This window comes from Malaclemys terrapin, chromosome 7 (assembly GCF_027887155.1).
Source record: "Malaclemys terrapin pileata isolate rMalTer1 chromosome 7, rMalTer1.hap1, whole genome shotgun sequence".
In the NCBI taxonomy this organism is placed as follows: Eukaryota; Metazoa; Chordata; order Testudines; family Emydidae; genus Malaclemys; species Malaclemys terrapin.
The window spans coordinates 39,248,215-39,269,060 of NC_071511.1; the positions used below are offsets into that span (position 1 = coordinate 39,248,215).

The 20,846-nt window shown below is 40.5% G+C and overlaps 1 protein-coding gene across 5 annotated transcripts in view; it reads right to left on the reverse strand.

Annotated features, from left to right (window-relative positions):
- The window catches only part of ATG7 (autophagy related 7), a 283,728-nt gene that overhangs the window by 256,287 nt on the left and 6,595 nt on the right, over positions 1-20,846 (reverse strand). For 4 of the 5 annotated variants that reach the window (XR_008445692.1, XM_054035053.1, XM_054035054.1 and 1 more), the window contains exons 5-10: positions 18,748-18,825; positions 13,983-14,099; positions 10,306-10,455; positions 7,034-7,122; positions 6,081-6,202; positions 3,047-3,140 (exon numbers count right to left, since the gene is read on the reverse strand). Coding sequence is in view for 4 of the 5 variants with exons in the window: in XM_054035053.1 (XP_053891028.1) it covers positions 3,047-3,140; positions 6,081-6,202; positions 7,034-7,122; positions 10,306-10,455; positions 13,983-14,099; positions 18,748-18,825 (650 nt within the window). In the remaining variant the exon portion in view is untranslated. The remainder of the gene's footprint in view (positions 1-3,046; positions 3,141-6,080; positions 6,203-7,033; positions 7,123-10,305; positions 10,456-13,982; positions 14,100-18,747; positions 18,826-20,846) is intronic. The other variant, XM_054035055.1, reaches the window with a different exon arrangement.

The window sequence follows — 20,846 nt, forward strand, 5'->3', positions numbered from 1 at the left end:
AGAGCATAAGCTTTCGTGGACTACAGCCCACTTCTTCGGATGCATACAGAGTGGAATAAATATTGAGGAGATATATATACACACATACAGAGAGCATAAACAGGAATCATAATACTCAAAAACCAGTGGGAGAACACTTTCACCTGTCTGGTCATTCAATGACAGACCTGCGGGTGGCTATATTACAACAGAAAAACTTCAAAAACAGACTCCAACGAGAGACTGCTGAGCTGGAATTGATATGCAAACTAGACACAATCCACTCAGGATTGAATAAGGACTGGGAATGGCTGAGCCATTACAAACATTGAATCTATCTCCCCTTGTAAGTATTCTCACACTTCTTATCAAACTGTCTGTAGCGGGCTATCTTGATTATCACTTCAAAATTTTTTTTTCTTACTTAATTGGCCTCTCAGAGTTGGTAAGACAACTCCCACCTATTTATGCTCTCTGTGTGTGTGTATATATATCTCCTCAATATTTATTCCACTCTGTATGCATCCGAAGAAGTGGGCTGTAGTCCACGAAAGCTTATGCTCTAATAAATTTGTTAGTCTCTAAGGTGCCATAAGTACTCCTGTTCTTTTTACAGGCAAAAAGAAGATAACCACCTTTGAAGGTTCTCTACTGAAGGATGCATGCGCTCACTTGACTGACCCAAGCAGCACGGATGCAAAATGGAAAAGCTTGGGCTAGCAGGCTACATGCAAGCTCTTCCTCTCACAGCCATCTGTGCCTAGATACTACAGAGCTAAATGCAGGTATACAACAGAGAAATCAATTTATTTTGCATATCTGTGTCTAAATGATCTTTAGAGAAGCACATCCAAGGCTGGGAAACATTGCACTAGCTAATGAAATAGCTAAAGCAGTATACAGTATGAGCATCTCTAAGAATACTTAAAATGAAAAGTAAAAATGACAGAGTCTGCTTCTGCACAACACTCCCTGCTATGAATAAAGAACCTTTTCAACGGATTTGACGTTAATCAGTCCATGCAATTTACTCTCATATACTTTGGCCCTTGCAGAGAATTCTTAAAGATACTATGCATAAATTCTACTAAACATTTTGCTAATCAAATATATAGTAATAAAAAAAGGAGGTAAAGATGAAGTGTTGTGCCAGCAGCATTATTTACCTACACAAATTTTGACATTCTATCCTATTGTCATCTCATATAACAATCAATATGCCAAAAACAGTGACACAATAAAGTTTTATAAAAATGTTTACTGTAGTTCTTACAAATGAATTAGAAAGACAATCAGTAATTGTCCTATTTTTAAAACTTACTCCCTAGGTATTTGACAAGACTGCCATTAAACATACACTTCATGCTATGAAAAATCATATACTCCAGAGGCCCATAAGTAATAAACCAAAAAAGGCAGTCCATGAACATGACATTTAGTTTCATAGAGTTTAAGTGCAGAAGGGGCATTAGATCATCCAGTCTGACCTCCTGAATAGCACAGATCATTATATAGTTCACTCAAGTACTCCTATATTAAGCCCAGTCACACTAGTTGGAGTGAAGCATTTCAATTCTCAGGTGCCACAGGCAGAAAACAGGAGAGATCATGATGCCACCAATGCTCAAGGCCTCTGCAAAGTCAGGGAAGTGATGAGGTGAGATATCCCCAGATGATTCTAGCAGGCAATCCACGTCCCATGCTGCAGGGGAAGGTGGGGGGAAATGATTTAATTACTTTGGATTAAGTCCAAAGTCCATGGAAGTTAATGGAATTGGATCAGGTCCGTAAAGTCTGCTGGATAAGATGCTGACCCACATTTTATATTCCAAGGTGAACAGCCTCTGACCCAAGTTTGAAAATGAGAAGTGACCTTCATCCAAATGCCACAGGTAATTGTTAAATTCTTTCTCTGATGCCCCTCAGCCAGTCACCATCACACTGCACAAGAATTATTACACATGCCTTTCCTCCAGAGTGCAGTATTAATTGCTGTGTGGACACTTTAAAGGATACCAAAGCAGTTAACTAGTTTCATTTGCAGCCTATGTTGGATCGGCTGGCTGGTCAATATATCAGGCTTTTAAAGTTCTGAGCAGAGCAGATCACAGCAGCTTATCCATGAGGGAGATAAATGACACATAACATATACAGGAGACTTCTTTCTGCCAGAACCAGCCCTCCTTACACTCAGCATGGTCCCCTCTTTCAGTCCCACGTAAGTCTTGATTTGTTTTTATCACCTCTTCTTTGCCGAGGGCTCCACTACATTACATCCAGTCACTGTGTACAGTTATGCATCATACACTCATTTTTTGCCTCTTCCAGCTTCTCCTCAGGAAGGGCTATGTGCATGTTTTTTACCTCTTCCATCATTCACTTGTACACCTCAGAGGTAGAGGAAGCGGGAAACTATCCATAAAATTAAAACTGTTCAATACTGCAAGGTGCTAAACACCCTCAACTTCCACTGACTTCAGCAGGAGTTGAGGGCATGTACCTTCTCACAGGAGCATTCTGCACCCTGAACGATCAAAACCTAAGGGCACAATGATGGAAGTTACCAAGGCCACATTCTTTACAGCAGTCAACCTGTTCTTATGTCTTGCCAGCCATTAAGTACATTGTGACTCTGCATTGATAAAGTTAAACTAAAAAGGAAGGACAAGAAGTAAAATCACAGAATTCAACAATACAAACACAGGTCTATGCACAGAAACACAGGTACATAGAAATACAGCTTGCATTCAACTTAACTTTAAAAAGTAACTAATCTGGATTTCCAAATTAGTGCCCCATCCTGGAAGCACTTATTACTAGGCATGGTGCTTTCTACTCTGAGAAGTTCCACTGTCAATGGGACCTTCCATGGGAGTATGCATTGCACCTGGTAAAAATGGATGGCAGGATTGGGCACTAACATTGTCACAACTATATTTTCTTATCTGACAAAGCACATTTAAGATCCAGGTAGTCTTTAGACCTTACATTCTCGCTCCCTGGACCCTCAAAGCCTGCTATATTTCAGGCCTGATCAGATTATAAATGTTTTTAAACCACCACATACCTTTTAGGATCCATACATTCGCTGAGATTCACCATTCTTGGACCCATGCCTCCTTTTTGATTTTTCTCCCATCCAACAGCTTTTGGACAATCTACTTTTCAGAACAAACAAAAAACTCCATGATATTAAAAACCTAAATTTCACCTTGCCAAACAAAAAACCAACAAACCCACCTTTCCCAAAACTGTCAATTCATTAAGGATGTTAAATAACAGAACTCTTCACTGCAATAGAGATTCTTTTGTATGGCAAAAATTTGGTAGAAAGTGTCCCTTTTTTCATATTGTGTGCACTGCACACTGCTTTTTATTTATTCAGTGTTTTAAAGCATGTTAGTTGAAAAGTCTTAGCTAACATGCTTTTAAACATACCTTGTTTTCCTGGTCTGGACAGAACCTCTAACATACTGAACCTAAATAGATTCAGCTGCACCTAATTAATTCCCAGCTGTGAGTGTCTCCCTGAGCTGTCTCTGGACTCTGGCTGGGAATTAACCATCAAAATCCCATGCCATTGTCAAGACAGATGGGTCTTCTCTCCTAAGGACACCATTGGGGCAGGGGATAGCAGGTCTCCAGATCCTCTCAAGAGAGTACCAAAAATCTTGTTCACCCACACACACGTGCCTATATCAGCTTTTAAACTGAAGCCTCCTATATGTGAGTATTAAATTTGGCATCTACAGATGTATTTTTTCAGCACATTGCACCCACAGTGTGCTAGGCACTTTAGAGACAGAGAAAAGACATGGGAAGGAGAGAGAAGGGGAGGAGAAAGGTTACAAGAATAAGAATGTGTGGTTCTTTTGATTAGCAATATTTAATATTACAGATGGAGACTTAAAATGTAAGCTTGTTAACTGACTACTGTAATATCTGCACTGATCTTTCCCAAGTATTTCTTAAATTTCTTATAAGTAATAAATAGCAGTGTGATTCTCAGAGCTAGAAGAGAGGCATCTGTGTTTTATTCCCAGCTCTGACAAAGACTAGCTACAGTCCTGATCCTGCAAAGAGTTACACTCATGTTTAAATGGTGCATATGCATGATTGTCTGCAGGACTGGGGGCTAAGTGACCTTGGACAAGTCACTTCACTTCTCCATGATTTGGTGTCCCTATCTGTAAATAGGTATAATACCACTCGCTGACCTTGCATGGATGGTGACTTTTGTTTTAACTATTATTTGTGAAATACTCTGAGACCCTCAGATGAAAGGATCTATAAATAGTTTTGTTCTGTTCTGATGCAATATTATCAACAGCAACTGAGTCCTGGTTTCCCAAATTTACAACGCATTACTCTAATTTCCTTCAGGTCTTAATATCACAAAAATATCCCGAACATACCAAAATTGTGATTTTTATGGTTTTATAAATCCACTTTGTACTCTCAAAAGTACCTTGTTTCATGCACTTAATATGATTGTGTGTATTTTTGATAGTCTAGTGATTAAACACACTTTTAATAAGAAATGACAACATACATTAATAATGTATGCACTGTGACAGAAATTACCTGTCGCTGTATCAGGCTTGTAATTAAAATGAGAGCATAAAGGATTGATGATTACACCAAAGAACCTTACTCTCAAAGTAAATTATCCTCTTTCCTTCTAGAAGATAAAACTATTTTCTTCAGAAAGACATTTGAATAATTTAAGATGCACTAAAACAATGAGGAGTCCAGTGGCACCTTAATGACTAACAGATTTATGTGGGCATAAGCTTTCATGGGTAAAAAACCCACTTCTTTAGATGCCTGGAGTGAAAATTACAGAAACAGGCATAAATATATATTGGCACATGAAGAGAAGGGAGTTATCTTACAAGTGGCGAACCAGTGTTGAAGGCTAATTTAATCAGGGTGGATGTGGTCCACACCAAATAATTGATGAGAAGGTATCAATACAAAGAGAGGAAAAATTGCTTTTGTAGTGAGCCAACCACTCAAATTGATGGTGTTAAGTTTGCAAATGAATTGTAGCTCAGCAGTTTCTCTTTGAAGTCTGTTTTTGAAGGGTTTTTCTTGTTGTTGTTGAAGAATGGCTATTTTTAAATCTGTTCTTGAGTGTCCAGGGAGATTGAAGTCTTCTACTGGGTTTTGTATGTTACCCTTCCTGATGTCTGATTTGTGTCCATTTATCCTTTTACCTAGAGACTGTCCGGTTTGGCCAATGTACATGGCAGAGGGGCATTGCTGGCACATGATGGCATATATCATATTAGTAGGTGTGCAGGTGAATGAGCCTCTGATGGTGTGGCTGAGTCCTATGATGGTGTCACTAGAGTAGATATGGGGACAGAGAAGGCAACGGGGTTTGTTACAGGCACTGGTTCCTGGGTTAGTGTTTCTGTGGCATGGTGTGTAGTTGCTGCTGAATATTCGCTTCAGGTTGGGGAGCTGTCTGTAAGCAAGGATTGGCCTGCCTGTGAGAGTGGGGGATCATTTTCCAGGATAGGTTGTAGATCGTTAATGATGAGCTGGAGAGGTTTTAGCAGCGGGCTGTACAATCGCATTTGCTCCAATCCCTCAGACAGAAACAAACACCTACAAGATCTCTATCAAGCATTCTTGAAACTACAATATCCACCTGGGGAAGTGAGGAAACAGACTGACAGAGTGAGACAGGTACCCAGAAGTCACTACTACAGGACAGACCCAACAAGGAAAATAACAGAACACCACTGGCCATCACATACAGCCCCCAGCTAAAACCTCTCCAGCTCATCATCAACGATCTACAACCTAACCTGGAAAATGATCCCCCACTCTCACAGGCCTTGGGAGGCAGGCCAATCCTCGCTTACAGACAGCCCCCCAACCTGAACAGGACTCCTCGTTGTTTTTGTGGATACAGACTAACACGGCTACCCCTCTGATACTTAAGATGCACTATATTTGAGGTAGCAGTTAACACCAGCAACAAGTTAGCAGCACTAATTTCTCTTCCATCTTCTTAGTGATCATAGAGAAGAGAAGTCAAGTAACATCAGTTTCCGTATTCTGAAAGTCATCCTTTGACAATGGATTACCTGGGCTCTGTGGCATCTGTGGAAGATTTATTTCAAAGATGCTGCTGTGTGTTATGTCTCTCACACCTTGCATGGTCCTGTCTCTGAAGCAGAGCACTTCGACTGAATGGAGGTGGTTACCCCTGGCGTTAAAAAATAAATAGCAAGGTAGTTATAAAAGATCTGGCACTCCTCCAGCAGAAGGATGCTCAAACAGGAACTTTACTTTATTAGTCCTCTAGTGTCATACAGCTTTAATCCTTTGGAAACTCAGACTATGACAAATCTTCCATTGGTATTGGATTCATATACGATAACATGCCTATATTTCTATCTGATCAAATATGAAGAAACCCAACATGATTAATGAATACCTAAAGCAGTCCACCTTTATATGGAAACTGGTGCAGCTCCACTGAAATTGCACTCAGGACTTCCACACTGTTAACTACCCATCTGCACAGTGTTACTGGGAACTAGAAGCACCATATGTTTTGAGGTATAATGACCAGAGAAACCCCAGAGTACAGTGTAATAAAGAGGATTTTTATTTTTTTACTTTTACCAAACTTTTCAGAAATAAATCTCTGCTCTGGAATGTGATGTAGCAGGTAAAATTTCAGAAAGATTTGGAGTGGAGAGAATTTAAAAACAGGGCTCAAAGTCTAGAAACTAACCATTAAGAATGTGGAGGGGAGCAGCCAAAAAGTGAAGGACTATATGGAAGTAGCAACAGGCTGGGTTCCTGGCCTTTGCCACTAAAATTTGCAAAAATATGCAGAAAGATCAAAATAACAAATTTCTAAGGTATTTCCTATTCCAGGGATCCATTTCCAACACACTCCTAGTAATTTCTTATTTTCACCTTTGCATATATTTTTGCATATTTCAGGGCAAAGTTAAGGTTCAGGGTGTGTTGTGTAAGTCAGGTGGGCCGAAAAAAGGGCTCATCTAATAAGAGATAAAACCAATACCATCTGTGTGCTGCCATGACCAGTAAGTTCCTCAGCGGCCATCCTGGATACTGGGTAAAATTGCAGGGATCATAAACTCCAACCGTCACCTGCAAACAAAATAGCCCCATTGAAAACTCTATGGATAACAGCACAAGATTCACAGTAATATAGTGTATCTTGTTATCTTATGTCAGTAAGAAATCACATATGGCATTTAAAAAGTAATTAACAACGCCTACCAAACTATGACATATTGCAGGGGTCGGCAACCTTTCAGAAGTGGTGTGCCAAGTTCACTGTAATTTAAGGTTTCGCGTGCCAGTAATACATTTTAACGTTTGTAGAAGGTCTCTCTCTCTGTCTATATTATATAAATAAACTATTGTTGTATTTAAAGTAAATAAGTTTTTTAAAAATATTTAAGAAGCTTCATTTAAAATAAAATTAAAATGCAGATCTTATCAATTTAGTGTGATCCTTGCCTGGGATCCTTGTCTGGGGTTCCGGCTGCCAGCCCCTTGTCAGTTGGGATCCCAGCCGCCGGCCCCGCTCAGCATCCTACCGGCCTGGCTGAGCAGAACCCCAGGCTGGTAGCGGGCTGAGGGGGGCCGGTGGCCGGGATCCCGGCTGGCAGGAGGTGGCGGACGGAACCCCAGACCAGCAGTGGACTGAGCGGCTCCATTCACTCAGCTGGCAGCAGGCTGAGCGGGGCTGGCGGCAGGCTGAGCGGTTCAGCCTGCTGCTGGACTAGGGTCCCGGCCACCGGCCCTGCTCAGCCTGCCGCCAGCCCCGCTGCCAGCTGAGAGAATGAAACCATCCCAGACAAGGATCCCAGGTCCTGCTCAGCCCACTGCTGGTCTGGGCTGAGTGGGGCCGGTGGCGGGCTGAGCAGCTGTCTGCTGCCGGTTTGAGGTACCGGCCGCTGGCACCACTCAGCCCGCTGCCTGTCTGCGGTTCCGTCTGCCAGCACCTGCCAGCCAGGATAGCGGCCGCCGGCACCCCTCAGCCCGCTACCAGCCTGGGGTTCTGCTCAGCCAGGCCAGCAGGAGGCTGAGCGGGGCCGGCAGATGGAACCCCAGACCAGTAGCCGGCTGAGTGCTGCCGACACCTCACGGACTGCTGCCGGCACCCCAGACTGGCAGCGGACTGAGCCACTCAGCCCGCCTCCGGCTGAGTGAATGGAACCCCAGGTTGGCAACAAGCTGAGCATGGCCGGTGGCCGGGACCCCAGACTGGCAGCGGGCTGAGCGGCTCAGCCCGCCACCACTCTGGGGTTCCAGCCACCGGCTCCTGAGAGCCGAGGTCTCAGCCGCCGGCCTGCTCAGCCCGCTGCCAGCCTGGGATTCCCTGGGGGTCCCCAGACCAGCAGCAGGCGCTGAGTGGGGCCGGTGGCCGGGATCCCGGCTAGCAACGAGGCAGCAGCTGGAATCCCAGAGAAGCGGTGGGCTGAACCGCTCAGCCCGCCGCCGCGTGCCATCAAAAATCGGCTTGCATGCCACCTTTGGCACACGTGCCTGAGGTTGCCGACCCCTGACATATTGGATGCCATTTCACGCCGTTTAATGTTTCCCACAGCTCCCAGTTTTGTTCATTTTTGCCACCTAACATTCACTTGTACTTCACTGCACCATATGCATTTCCTCAACTATCTAAGCCCAAAAAGGAGTTTTGTAAAACCTGAAGATGCCTACCAAGTGGTCAGATTATTGCCTTGCAAACCTCCCTGTTGATGGATGGTGGATAATCAGGATATAAAAAGAGACAGGGTAATAGATGCTGGGTCAGTCAATGTAAAGGTAAAGTCACTGGCAAGGGCAATCCTCTATTAAAGGATTTAAGCACAGAACTCAGAAATTGCCCTCCTAACTGAACACTAAGAAAGGACTTTATTTGGTATGATACAGGCTTCTCTCATATAGAGGAAGATTCCATCTGATAAGGCGTGCTTGTATCTATGATCTAATAGTATTTCAAATCACACGTACTTAAAGTGCCACTTTTTAAATTTAGTCTTTAAAGTTTCCTCATTTCAAAATAACACCTACATAGCCACAATACAATATTTTCCTTATTTTAGAAAAAGAATGGAAAAAGCAGAGGAAATAATTGGAGCTCAAATGTTACAAAACAGAGTTGAACTACTTCAATGACCATTTTAATTTCTTCCCTGTGTGTGAGATGAATAGCTTTACAGATTTCTGTTCTGCACAATTAGCTCTCCCTCAGACTCAGTTATGGAGCGTTGCTCCTCAGTAAATTTTTAGCATTATAAAGCAAAAAACTATTCAAGGCTCTGAGTTAAGGTTAGTCAAAGTAAAGAGGGCTCTGAAGAATTTCAGAAGGATCTAATAAAGCTAGGCACCTGGACAACATGATGATAAATGGAACAGGTAAGTACTACGTAATGTATAACTAGCTTGGTCAACCCTTGCTTGATGCCTTCTGTTTTATGAATTATCAGGATGGAAATTCTCTTGTGGCTCCAAGGAACATAGAGTGCTTTTTTTGCATTCAAAAGGAGACATACAGAGAATGATTTCCCCATAACAACATAAAAAAATCATTCCAACCTCATCTAACCAACATTTAGCCTGCATCACATCTACAGGACTATGAAAGACTTAACTCTACACTGTTCAAATACAGATTTTTTTTTCAGCAGAGTTAAAAAAAGGAGCCAGTTTTTCTTGTATTATTGCTGGTACTTTGAAAGATACAAGCTGAATATAGTAATATTAACATTTTTTATTTATAATGGGGCTATATATTTTCTTTTGTAGAAGGTCACTGTTATAACATTTCCAGGTGTACTTAAAGCTAGTGCAGCAACTACAGAAATGAATTGTTGCATTCTCCTCCCCTACATGCAGCATACAAGCAAATAAATAACAATATAGGTAGGCTTTGCACTTACCTAATGCTATGTGTTCAAAGTGACTAAGAAATATTATTAACTCATCCTCATAAAAGCCCAGTAAAGTAGCTAAGTTTTATGATCTCTCTTTTAAAGACGCGGTAATGAGTATAGGGAGCTCAAGTACCAAATTTTCAAACCATCCACTAATTTGGGATGCCTGGATTTTTGGATACCCTGGTTGAGATGCCTAAAGCTATGCACCCCGAAGTCCAGGTGTAATCAATGGGAGCAACTGGTGTTCAGAGACTTGACCTACTCTACTCAGTGGACAAGCACTGGATCTCAGTATAGTATTCCAGTGAGAGGTTAAACAGTTTGTACATTCAGCACAAATATTTCTGGCATCCGAGCATATGTGCAAAATTCCACTTACCTTTTCCTCTTGATCTTGGAAAAAATCATTCCAGTTTTTAAGCAGTGACACCAAAACAGATTTGTCATTATACTTGATTAAAAAGTAAGGCAAGGCAGTAACTCCCTCCCTCTGGCAAAGTTCATCATATGCTTTCTGGAGCGCTTGAATCTGAAAGCAAAAAGATATAACAGATGGTTGGAATTATCCTAATTCAACAGTGCCTGTGTGAGTCTAAAAATATTTTCTTAACTGAATATGTAATACTTTTTTTCTTTTAACTTGCTGAACACAAGTGTATCTATTCTAACAGTTTTTAACCATTTATTCTGTAGTTTTAAAAAAAACTATAACCAAGCATCTGAGAAATAATATGCAAAAGTTAAAACCATATAATCTTCGATGCAAAACAGGCAGAAGAAGCACTGCTGCCACTGCTGCAAACTGATATATGGAAAAAAAGATAAAACAAAATTAAAGTGTTATTCTTAGGGCCAAAACAACTTGCAAATCTGGAAGTGCCCTAAATAATAATAGTCCTACTGTTAGAGAGAGAGAGGGGGCTGAAAGCTCTGCTTTGTCCTTAAAGTACAAAAGAAAATTAGCACAGGATCAGATGGTGGTAAACACTGATCATGATGCTGCATAATGAAGAGCATCATCCATTCTAGCTACTTTGGTACATCAGTTTTCAGTGGTCAGCTGCAATTGTAGCTTTGGATCCTGACATCTACAACTGTACCACGGAATACCATCCTACATAAACTATGTTTTTTTCAGAGAAACAGTCTTTAGCCCTCCATTCTGTTTAAAAAGTATGAATAACCACAAAAACTAAACTTTCTTTCCTACTTTCAAAATACTCAACTGTTATTAATTAGAGAGACAAGGTGGTTGAGGCAATAACTTTTATGGACCAACTGCTGTTGGTGAGAGAGAGAAGCTGTAGCTCCAAAGCTTGTCTCTTTCACCAACAACAGCGTGACCAATAAAAGATACTACCTTACCCACCCTGTCTCTCTAATATCCTGGGACCAAGTCGGCTACAACAACACTGCATACAACAATTGTTATTATCCAAATTGCTACAGTAAAGGTAACTGATTCTTCTAATACTCATTAGTAACACCTAGAACATTCCTGAAAGAATACATCTAAACCATTTCTAGAGGTGTATTTTAATTGTATTCCACTGTTAGATGATAAAATTCGCTGTGTAGCTCACTCACTCCAATTAAAACAAAGGGTACAGCTGAGTAACTCTACAATTTCTTTTTACCTTTGTAGCACAGAATAAACAGACTCATTCTCCCCTCAGGAGTTCCTACTTTCTCTCTGTCTCATAACTTAGCTCCCGTCTTCCCTGAACAATCATGTGTTAACATTTTTTTACAGTACTTCTACAAATAATCCAGGCATATATTTTAAACCAACATTTTCCTAACCTAGAAGAATGATTATGATGATTTATTTCCAATGAGAATGCTTTATACCAGCAGTTCTCAAACAATGGGGCGGGCCTCCCAACAGAAGTGTGGGAATGTGACAAGGGAGGCGTGAGCTGTGTGGGTTTTTTTGGTTAAGAGCTCTGGCTGTCAGCCTCAGGTGGCTGGCGCTTTCACAGAACAGCCGCGTACACCCGGGAGGTCAGGATAAAGGGAAAAGCTGAAGCCCCACCGCACTGGGGCTGATAGCCAGAGCCTGCCACCTGGGCTCAGGCTCTCCTCCCCTCCCCAACAGCTGGAGGCAACCCCAGGCTCAGGCTCTCCTTCCCACCCCGCACCTGGAGGAGGCAGGGCTCTAGCTATCAGCCCTGGAGAGGCAGCAGCACAGAAGTAAGGGTGGCAATGGGGCACTAAGTCTGCTGTGAAAAGTGATATTGATGAATATCACTTTTCACATTGCCACTCTTACTTCTGTGCTGCTGCTGGCGTGGCGCTGCCTTTGGAACTGGGCACCCAGCCAGCAGCCACTGCTCTCCGCTCTGCCTTCAGAGCTGGGTGGAGGTATACGTACTTGGGGGAGAGGAGGCGTAAATGACTACAGACATAAAAAAGGGGGGCTCGATCAAATAAGTTTGAGAACCACTGCTTTAGATCATCCATCACCATATTTTCAGTCAAAAGAAAAAAATTGGAAGGTGCCACCTTGAGCCATCAATGAAAAAGGCTCCATCACAGTCCACACACTGAGATGAAACAGTACCATTTAAAAATACATGTTCAATTTACCAAATTCAGTTAAGACCTTTTTTAGTACAAAGGGCTTATGATATCCTCAATACGCTCCTATAATGTCAATCTTCATTAGTGACTCACAGCTTTCACTATAAGATGCTCCATCTACAATCATTTTAGTCAGAATAGTAAAATAATTGTTTCAAATTCTACCAAAAAAGCTAAACAGTTATTAAAGACATAACTGTAAAGAAAACTGATTTAAAATCAATGTTATTAAATAATTGGATTCCTGTGAATTTTCAGTTTCTAACCAAAAAGCCGGAAGCTGTTGCCAAATAGTCACCCTATTTTCTAAACTGTTTTCCTCAGGACTTTCCTCTGCAAGTCTACACTTTCTGATACAGTCCAACAGCTTTTTCTTTGCTACCTCCTTCTTTTCTGAAGTCTGACCTCTAGTTCATCAGTCAAATGTTTCTGCTGATGACAGAATCTTGCTATCACACCAGCCTCCTTTTCTGTCAGATAAAGTATCATCCACCATACCCTCAACCTTCTTCTTCTTCTTTCCAGGCCAGCCATGATGTTCTCTAGACCCAAAAGTTATTAATATATATTATTTGTATTGCAGTAGTACCCAGACATGCCCCATTGTGCTAGGTAGCGGGCAAACACAAATATTCACTGCCCTGAAGAGTTTAATATTTTCAATAAACAAGACACACAAAAGGGTGAGAGAGCAGAATAAATTTCTCCGAAGGCTGAGCAAGCCCCTCTCCAGGCTCAGTATTCCCAGGCTAACAACTAGAGCTAATTAGGAATTTTTTGATGAAACATATTTTCATTGGAAAATGCCAAATCTGTATAAACCAAAACCACTGTGGAAAAACATCGGTTTCAATGAACTGCCTATTTAAAAAAAATATATATTTTTTTTAAATTGCCGTTTTGACATTTTCAAAACCATTTTTTGATTCTGAACAACTTCTTGTTTAGAATTTTATGTTAATTTGTAGTAAAAAAGTACAAAAACGTTTAAAAATGGTCAAAATTGAAACAAAATACTTCAAAATCATCAACATGTTTCAACTGACTTGATCTAATACATTTTTGTATTTCTAGGTTGGTTTGGGGAACTTTTCCAGAATCTCAAAAATTCTCATAAGATGGGAAAACTATTTCCTGATCAGTTCTATTAACAACCTACTCTCCCAGACCACGCTGCCTATGAAATGCTTAAAAATCTTTTGTACATTCAATATTCTGTCCAAAGATGCTAAAATGGGCCCAGTCATGATTTATACTCAGCCTCTTCGGCTAACTGGATTGTTGCAAGAGGCAATAAAACATCAAAATGAGAATTTTATGAAGTAAAAAAGAAATAAAAGTGTAAAATCAGAAACTTGAATAAACTAGCTGCTCTAGTTAAAACTCAGCAAGTTCAAGGACAAAATATGTAGTTTTACAGGCAACAAGAAAGAATGATCTCTACTAAAGATTTGACAGTTGGTGTCTGAGTACCTGAGTTGGAGAGAATCTTTCACCTAGGCAGACTGCCTGCTGAACAATAGGTATACCATCAGGGAAGCAGAGAGCAGGGTAGCAAAACCAGTAATAGAAGCGATACTTTTTTAAATCCTAGGGGGAAAAAAATATATATATATATATATGCACATGTTAGAAGACAAATAATTACTAACCCAACTAGCCACTTAAAAACTGAGTGATTATAGCACTTCCAATTACAGCTATGGCCATGATCCTGCAAACACTTAAGCAGGTGTTTAACTTTGCTCATGTGAGCAGTCCCATGGGAGTAAACTTAAGAATGTGTGCAAGTATTTTGCAGACTAGGGGACCATGAGAACTGTGTTAAAGAATTACACAATAGGAAACTGAGTTAATTCCATTTTTTATTATTAAATATATTTTTTAATTTCTTGGCAAATATAGCAATGCAGCCCCAGACCCCAAGGGGCCTCATGGAATTTTGCAATAAGACCTGAGACGCACACCACGCGGGGTGGGCCGGCAGTCCCAAACCCGCCACGGCAGCCTGGACACCGTGCCGAGCAGCCAGGAACGTGGACCTTGCCACGCAGGCCAGCCTTTAGCACACAGCTGAGCTGGGCCACAGCAGTGTGCTAATTGGGCCACATGCAGCCCATGGGCCGCTGGTTGAGAACCGCTGCATCAGAGGTTCCCCAATCTGTGTTCCATGGACTGCTGCAAGTTTGTGAAGCAGTTGCTGGTGGTCTATGGATAGATGGTTGGTCACATGAGGCTGGCTCTCTTTCTTTCTCGTTACTAAATTGCATTAAAATACAGCCAGACATATAAGAAATAACATCCTAACATTACTTTTCAATGTAAACAATTGCTACGATTGCCAAATATATGTAGTGTAAGGATTTCCATACAATCAAGAATGGAAGGAGAGGTTGTCTCCAAGAGAGACACCATAAAATATTTCAGAATCCCTGCACTAGACATAACTTACTCCACTTCTACTGTTAAACCGATTTTATTGGACAGCACCATAATGCAGTTAAACTATAAAGCAGCACAAATCAGTTTTGCGTATTCTTATAGGATACCAACTGTCTTTTATGGTGATGTACTCATCTGTTGCTTCTATTTTTGAAAAAAGAAAGTTTGAAATTGTTTTAAATATGCCACATTATCATACATATAATTAATTTTTTTTATTTAAATAGACCAGATGGATGAAAGCTTTTAAAATGGTCACCACAAATGTGTGGCCAATGTGGAGTACAGCCCAGTTAGAAATCACCCTAGATTTACCTCTTAACTTTTATCTCTCCTTCATGTTAATCCCATCAACTGGGGTCCACTCAACAAGCCCTCTCCCACTAAGGTGCTCTGTTCAATGCCATATCTTCTATCACACCACATGCTAACATGTCTTCCTTCATGACATCCCACCACTTTTTCTTGGGTTGGCTTCTCTGTCTTTTTCCTTCCATCTTGATCTGTTGGTCTCTCTTACCGACATAGTTGCCAGGACTGCGCTTTACATGACCAAAACATCTGAGTCTGCATGCCCTCATTTTTTACCTATGGCTGTCAGAAGTAACAACTCTGTACAAACAGTTGTCATGATTAAACATGGTGAACTTTTCCTTATTTAAATATTCCCTTATAGCACAGACAGGCATTAAGTGAAAGCAAGCACTGAGATCATTATCTCTGCACAGTTTTAATTTGACCTGATCTTTAAAAGATCAAATAATTTGTGCTCTAGAATATCTTTATTAAAAAGGTCATGGTTTTCTGTAATCTATGCAGTGGCATCTACAGTAAATTAAGAGATTATTATATATTGATACAGAGAAATCCCCACACAGATCCATTCTCTCTCTCTCACACACACATATATACACAAAGTATATGGAAACTTGATTAACCACACAATTCAGCTTTCATATTGGGAATTTGTAATCTTTTCATCAGAAAGAACAGTTTAATACATTAACTTCTCATGACATTTAATTGATAGCAGTATTTTGAATATTTTTTTCATATGAGGAAAGGTCCTAACATAAAATAATCTCTTTTTGAGCTATGCCAAATATATGGAAGATAAAAGTATCAGACTTAAAAATTAAGTATTACAACACTTCTATTTTTAAGCTATAGTGAAGAAAATTCCTTGAAGACCAATGAAACACAGGCAGCCTGACATTTTAGAATGTATGTGCTTGTAATTTGAGAAATACACCCACATATTTTTAATAGTTATAAAATAAAGGAAACTATGGCCCTAATCTTGCAAAAACATGCATACAGGTCTAACTTCAGTAGGACTATATCTATTCTTTAAATTCAGTGCATGTGTATATGTTTTCAGGAGTGGTGTATTTGCACATGCTTAGTTAGTTACATGAGAGAAAGCAGATAAAAGGCAAGGAGAAGGTGCAGCAAGCAGTAAACATAACCCTGACATATAGGGCTAACTGGAACTGTTAGAAATACTTGGTTGAGATTTTCAGAGCAGTCTAGAGGATTTAGGAACACCGCTCCCATTATCTTCAATGGGAGTTGCATGGCTAAGACTTAGTTGGCTTTGAAAACATCAACCTACATTTATAATTACAACCATTTTTTCTCATCTTCCTCTACCACAGAAGACAAACATTTGTACCCAACTTAGTGAAGGAGGCTTAGTTTAGTCATCTAAACATCGCAACACATAGGATACTTGCAATGAAACATTCAATTTCCATCAGATCAACTCACCCTTCAAAAGGTAAATAAATGGAGTATCATGAAACTTACTTTGTGTAAACCCTGGTCCAATTTGCAAAAAGGTTCTGTCCGCTTTGAACGGACAACAAGAATCATTTCCTGTTTATTGCTTTAGGTGTAGAGTTTTGGCCTGCTGCTCTTAATCAACATTTTCTATTACTGTGCAGTGTACCATGCATCAAACAGCTGCTTTTGACCCCAACGGTGGCTACATTTCAGTTCTGCACTGTGGTGTCACAAAAGTTACACCATAGTTAAGAAGAACAGGAGTACTTGTGGCACCTTAGAGACTAACAAATTTATTAGAGCATAAGCTTTCGTGGACTACAGCCCACTTCTTCGGATGCATATAGAATGGAACATATAATGAGGAGATATATATACACACATACAGAGAGCATAAACAGGTGGGAGTTGTCTTACCAACTCTGAGAGGCCAATTAATTAAGAGAAAAAAAAGTGGGCTGTAGTCCACGAAAGCTTATGCTCTAATAAATTTGTTAGTCTCTAAGGTGCCACAAGTACTCCTGTTCTTCTTTTTGCGGATACAGACTAACACGGCTGTTACTCTGAAACTTACCATAGTTAAGGTTGTGCCAGAATTTTAAATTGTGGCAGCAATGACAAAGTTATTTAAAAATTGTGTGTTTTGAATTGTAGAATTAACTTGAAATGCTTAGTGTAGCTGGTAAATTAATGTTTTGTGGTACTCTGAAGGCAAGAATGGCGAGAAAAGAGAAGGGAAAAATCATCCAGAGTTTAGTTAAATCTATTCTAAAAACCACCATGTGATAAAAAAAGTTCTGGACTGTCCTACCTTTTTTTCAAAAGCCTTTGATTTTATATTTAAAGCAGTCTAAGGTGTAGTGCATGTAATTCTTTAGTATGTGTTTTCCAGGCCAATGTTCGTTAAAACTTTTAATTTGTTGGACCTGAGCAATGTTGAATCAGAAGACCTTTCTAAATTAATGGTCTGTGGGACAGTCAAACATGCCCACCTGTTGATGCAAGAGAGTAGGAGATGGCCATTAAGGTTTTGCAAGTGCAGGCTGGATGAAGTTAGGGTGGGTATTGCTTTTCATTATTTGTTGGAGCATTATGTATTTTTGCAGTACTGTAGGCTACGGTGGGTGCTTTGGGTGTTCTAATGCAACCTTCACTGTTACTAAACAAAGTTTGTGTTTGTATGTGGGTTGTGAATCACTTTGGGTTGAAAGGCAAAATAAGAATATAAACTGTTGTTATGCACTATTCAACCAAATGCATCGGCACCAACTCCGTGGGTGCTCTGGGGCTGGAGCACCCATGGGGAAAAAATGGTGGGTGCTGAGCACTCACTGGTAGCCCGCCTGTCAGCTCCCTCCCACCTCCCCCAGTGCCTCCTGTCCATCAGCGGGCCCTGCAAAACAGCGCCTCCCTCTCCCTCCCCACTTCCCCCTCTCGCCACTAACAGCTGTTTCACGGCACACAGGAGGCTCTGGTGGGGAGAAGCGAGGACGTGGCACACTCAGGGGAGGGGGGGGTCAAGCAGGGGCGTGAAGAGGCAGGGTGGGAGTGGGATCTTGGGGGAAGAGATGGAGTGGGGGCAGGGCCCGGGTCAGAGCTGGGGGTCAAGCACCCCCCGGAACTTTGGAAAGTCGGCGCCTTGACTGAATGAGCTATACTGTGATAGGAGTGTTTGTACCCCTGTGATGAAAGAGTTGAGCAATATTCTTTTAGCTCTTATTCTCACCTTACTATCTCTCCAGCAAATGTATTGCTCAGGGAATAAGTGAATCAAGCCTGCAGGTTCTTTGATCAGTCTTGACTTTTATTGTCCTCACTTGACCCAGGAGTTTAATTGGCATTATTTATTTTTATATATGGAATCCAAGAACCTTTATATTTGTAGAGAAGCACATGCATGTACGAAATGCAGTCTGGTAACTACAGTAGGTATATTATTATTTTTCACTGACATGGTTCATTATTATTTTTGTTTCACTATTCAGAGTATGGAATAAATTGCATTACTTACTGCAAAAGTCAGAAGCAGGAATTTGTTCAAGAGCATGGGGTTTTCAAGGGCAGTCCCCGATTTTATTGTCTCCCATATCTGTCAGTGGACAAAATACATAAATAAATAAATAAATAAATTTTAAAAAGCATACGGAGAGGTTCATTCATCTTTCCTTCTTCCATATATGTTAAAAGCTCAAACTAATCATAGACAAGACATGTAGGGCTAGAAGGGACTTCAAGAGATCATCTACTCCATCTCCTTGTGCCAAGGCAGGATTAAGTAATAGACTCAGTAATTTAGGTATGATTTTGCCCTACTTAATTCAGCCCATGCTCTAATAAATGCTCACCCCAGAAGCAGGCATTTCAACAAAGCTCTGGTTTGTCCTGAGGTCTTGGGAATTACAAATGACAGTTCTACTATTATAGGCTTTACATTTCACTTTCATTCTGCTAGGTAAGGATCAGAAGCACAAAGCTCATCCAGAACTACATCTCCCATATGACAGACAAAACCTATATCAGCAGACATCTAGGCTTAAATTTTGAAGGTTTTACAAAGTTACACATAAAAATGATAACAATTAATATGTTTTTTCCTACAGCAACAGCCCCTCACATGGATGAACCATAACCAACACAGCAGCATTGGGTTGGTTTGTTCTCCTAGATCTCTCATACTTGCGATATGTAGGGTATTGAAACTGACAAAAATCCCAGTGGCAGGATCACAAATACGAAAAAGTCTAGAAGTGCAGACAGATGGCATGCTATGCACAGTTAGAAACAAACCCAAATGTAGCCAATTAGTTCATTTTTGCATTCATTTGTTGTATAGTGTGTGATGTTATGATTAAACTCATATACAATGTCTATATATAATCATGGTATGCTAAATAGATTTAAATTGTAGGTTCATATAAGTATGAGATTGAGAAGTATTTAGAAGTGAAAAGTATGCATTAGGTTTCTAAGTAAAGCAGAACTGAAACAAAAGGCCTACAGGCTGAGCACTGTAAAATGTCAGCTTAGCAATACTAGGCTTTACATAAGCTTAAGAAATGCTTGACATAAGTAAGTGACCAAAGAGTGACCCTATGCCACAAGTTCAAGAGAAAGATGTGTCAACAGATGATGAAAAAAAATTGACCTTGATGTACTGTTCGAAATCAAGAGATACCTTACTGTAACATTTTTCCAACAAGTGTCCTGACCACAAGGTACATGTGCGTAGATTCTAAGAAGAATAAAAGGAACTAAAACCTATGAAAAATGGGACACTCCAATATTCTTGGGGGCACAATACAGATAAGGGAAAAGAGGGTTGACACCTTTGTGCACATGCAGAGTGTTAGATATAGTCAGATTCACATGATAAAAGAGGGCTCCCCTAATTGAATAAAATGAGTTACCTTCGTGAAAACTCCAGCAGGAAACATTCCTTCACTGATTATCAATTGGTGAGGAATCCATCAGACTCTAAAAATATCTTTGAGGATGTGAGTATGACTATATTTGTTACTTGTGCATGATTGTTTGTAGGATTTATATATGCTTGGATAATCATAACTTTGCTTGTGACTTTAATAAAACGTATAAGGCAGAATAGACGTTTTACTTGTGAATGTGTGTGTTATTTCCTTGGTCTTCATGTGTTCCTAGAAGCTCTAAATCAGAAACAAGTAGCAGAGGTGACTTTCATTCTGTTGAGCTTGAAACTTTAGCAACTAGAGTCAAATCCTCAGAAGTGTAATACAACATTACTAAATTCACTTTAAATAAAATAGAAGGCTACACCAGTCTGCTGAATATGATGTTTGTGGGACAAAGAGTTGGGATTATAAACAGTACTGCAGCCCTTGTTTAGAGGGCTGACAGGATTTTCAGTATCAAGGGGTCACTAAACATGGCTTTCTGTATTAGCAAACATTGAACCTCCAGCTATCCATTGAGATATAGCCACAGCACAAAAACTTAAACCCGCCGAAGGCTCCCCAGAACTTCCCATCCACCAGGTTACGGTTAACATACCCCAACCATGCCTGAAAACCACTATGGACCACACGTGATCACCTCATGTCTCTGAATCCAGGAGGAAAAAGCAAAAGAAGTGGG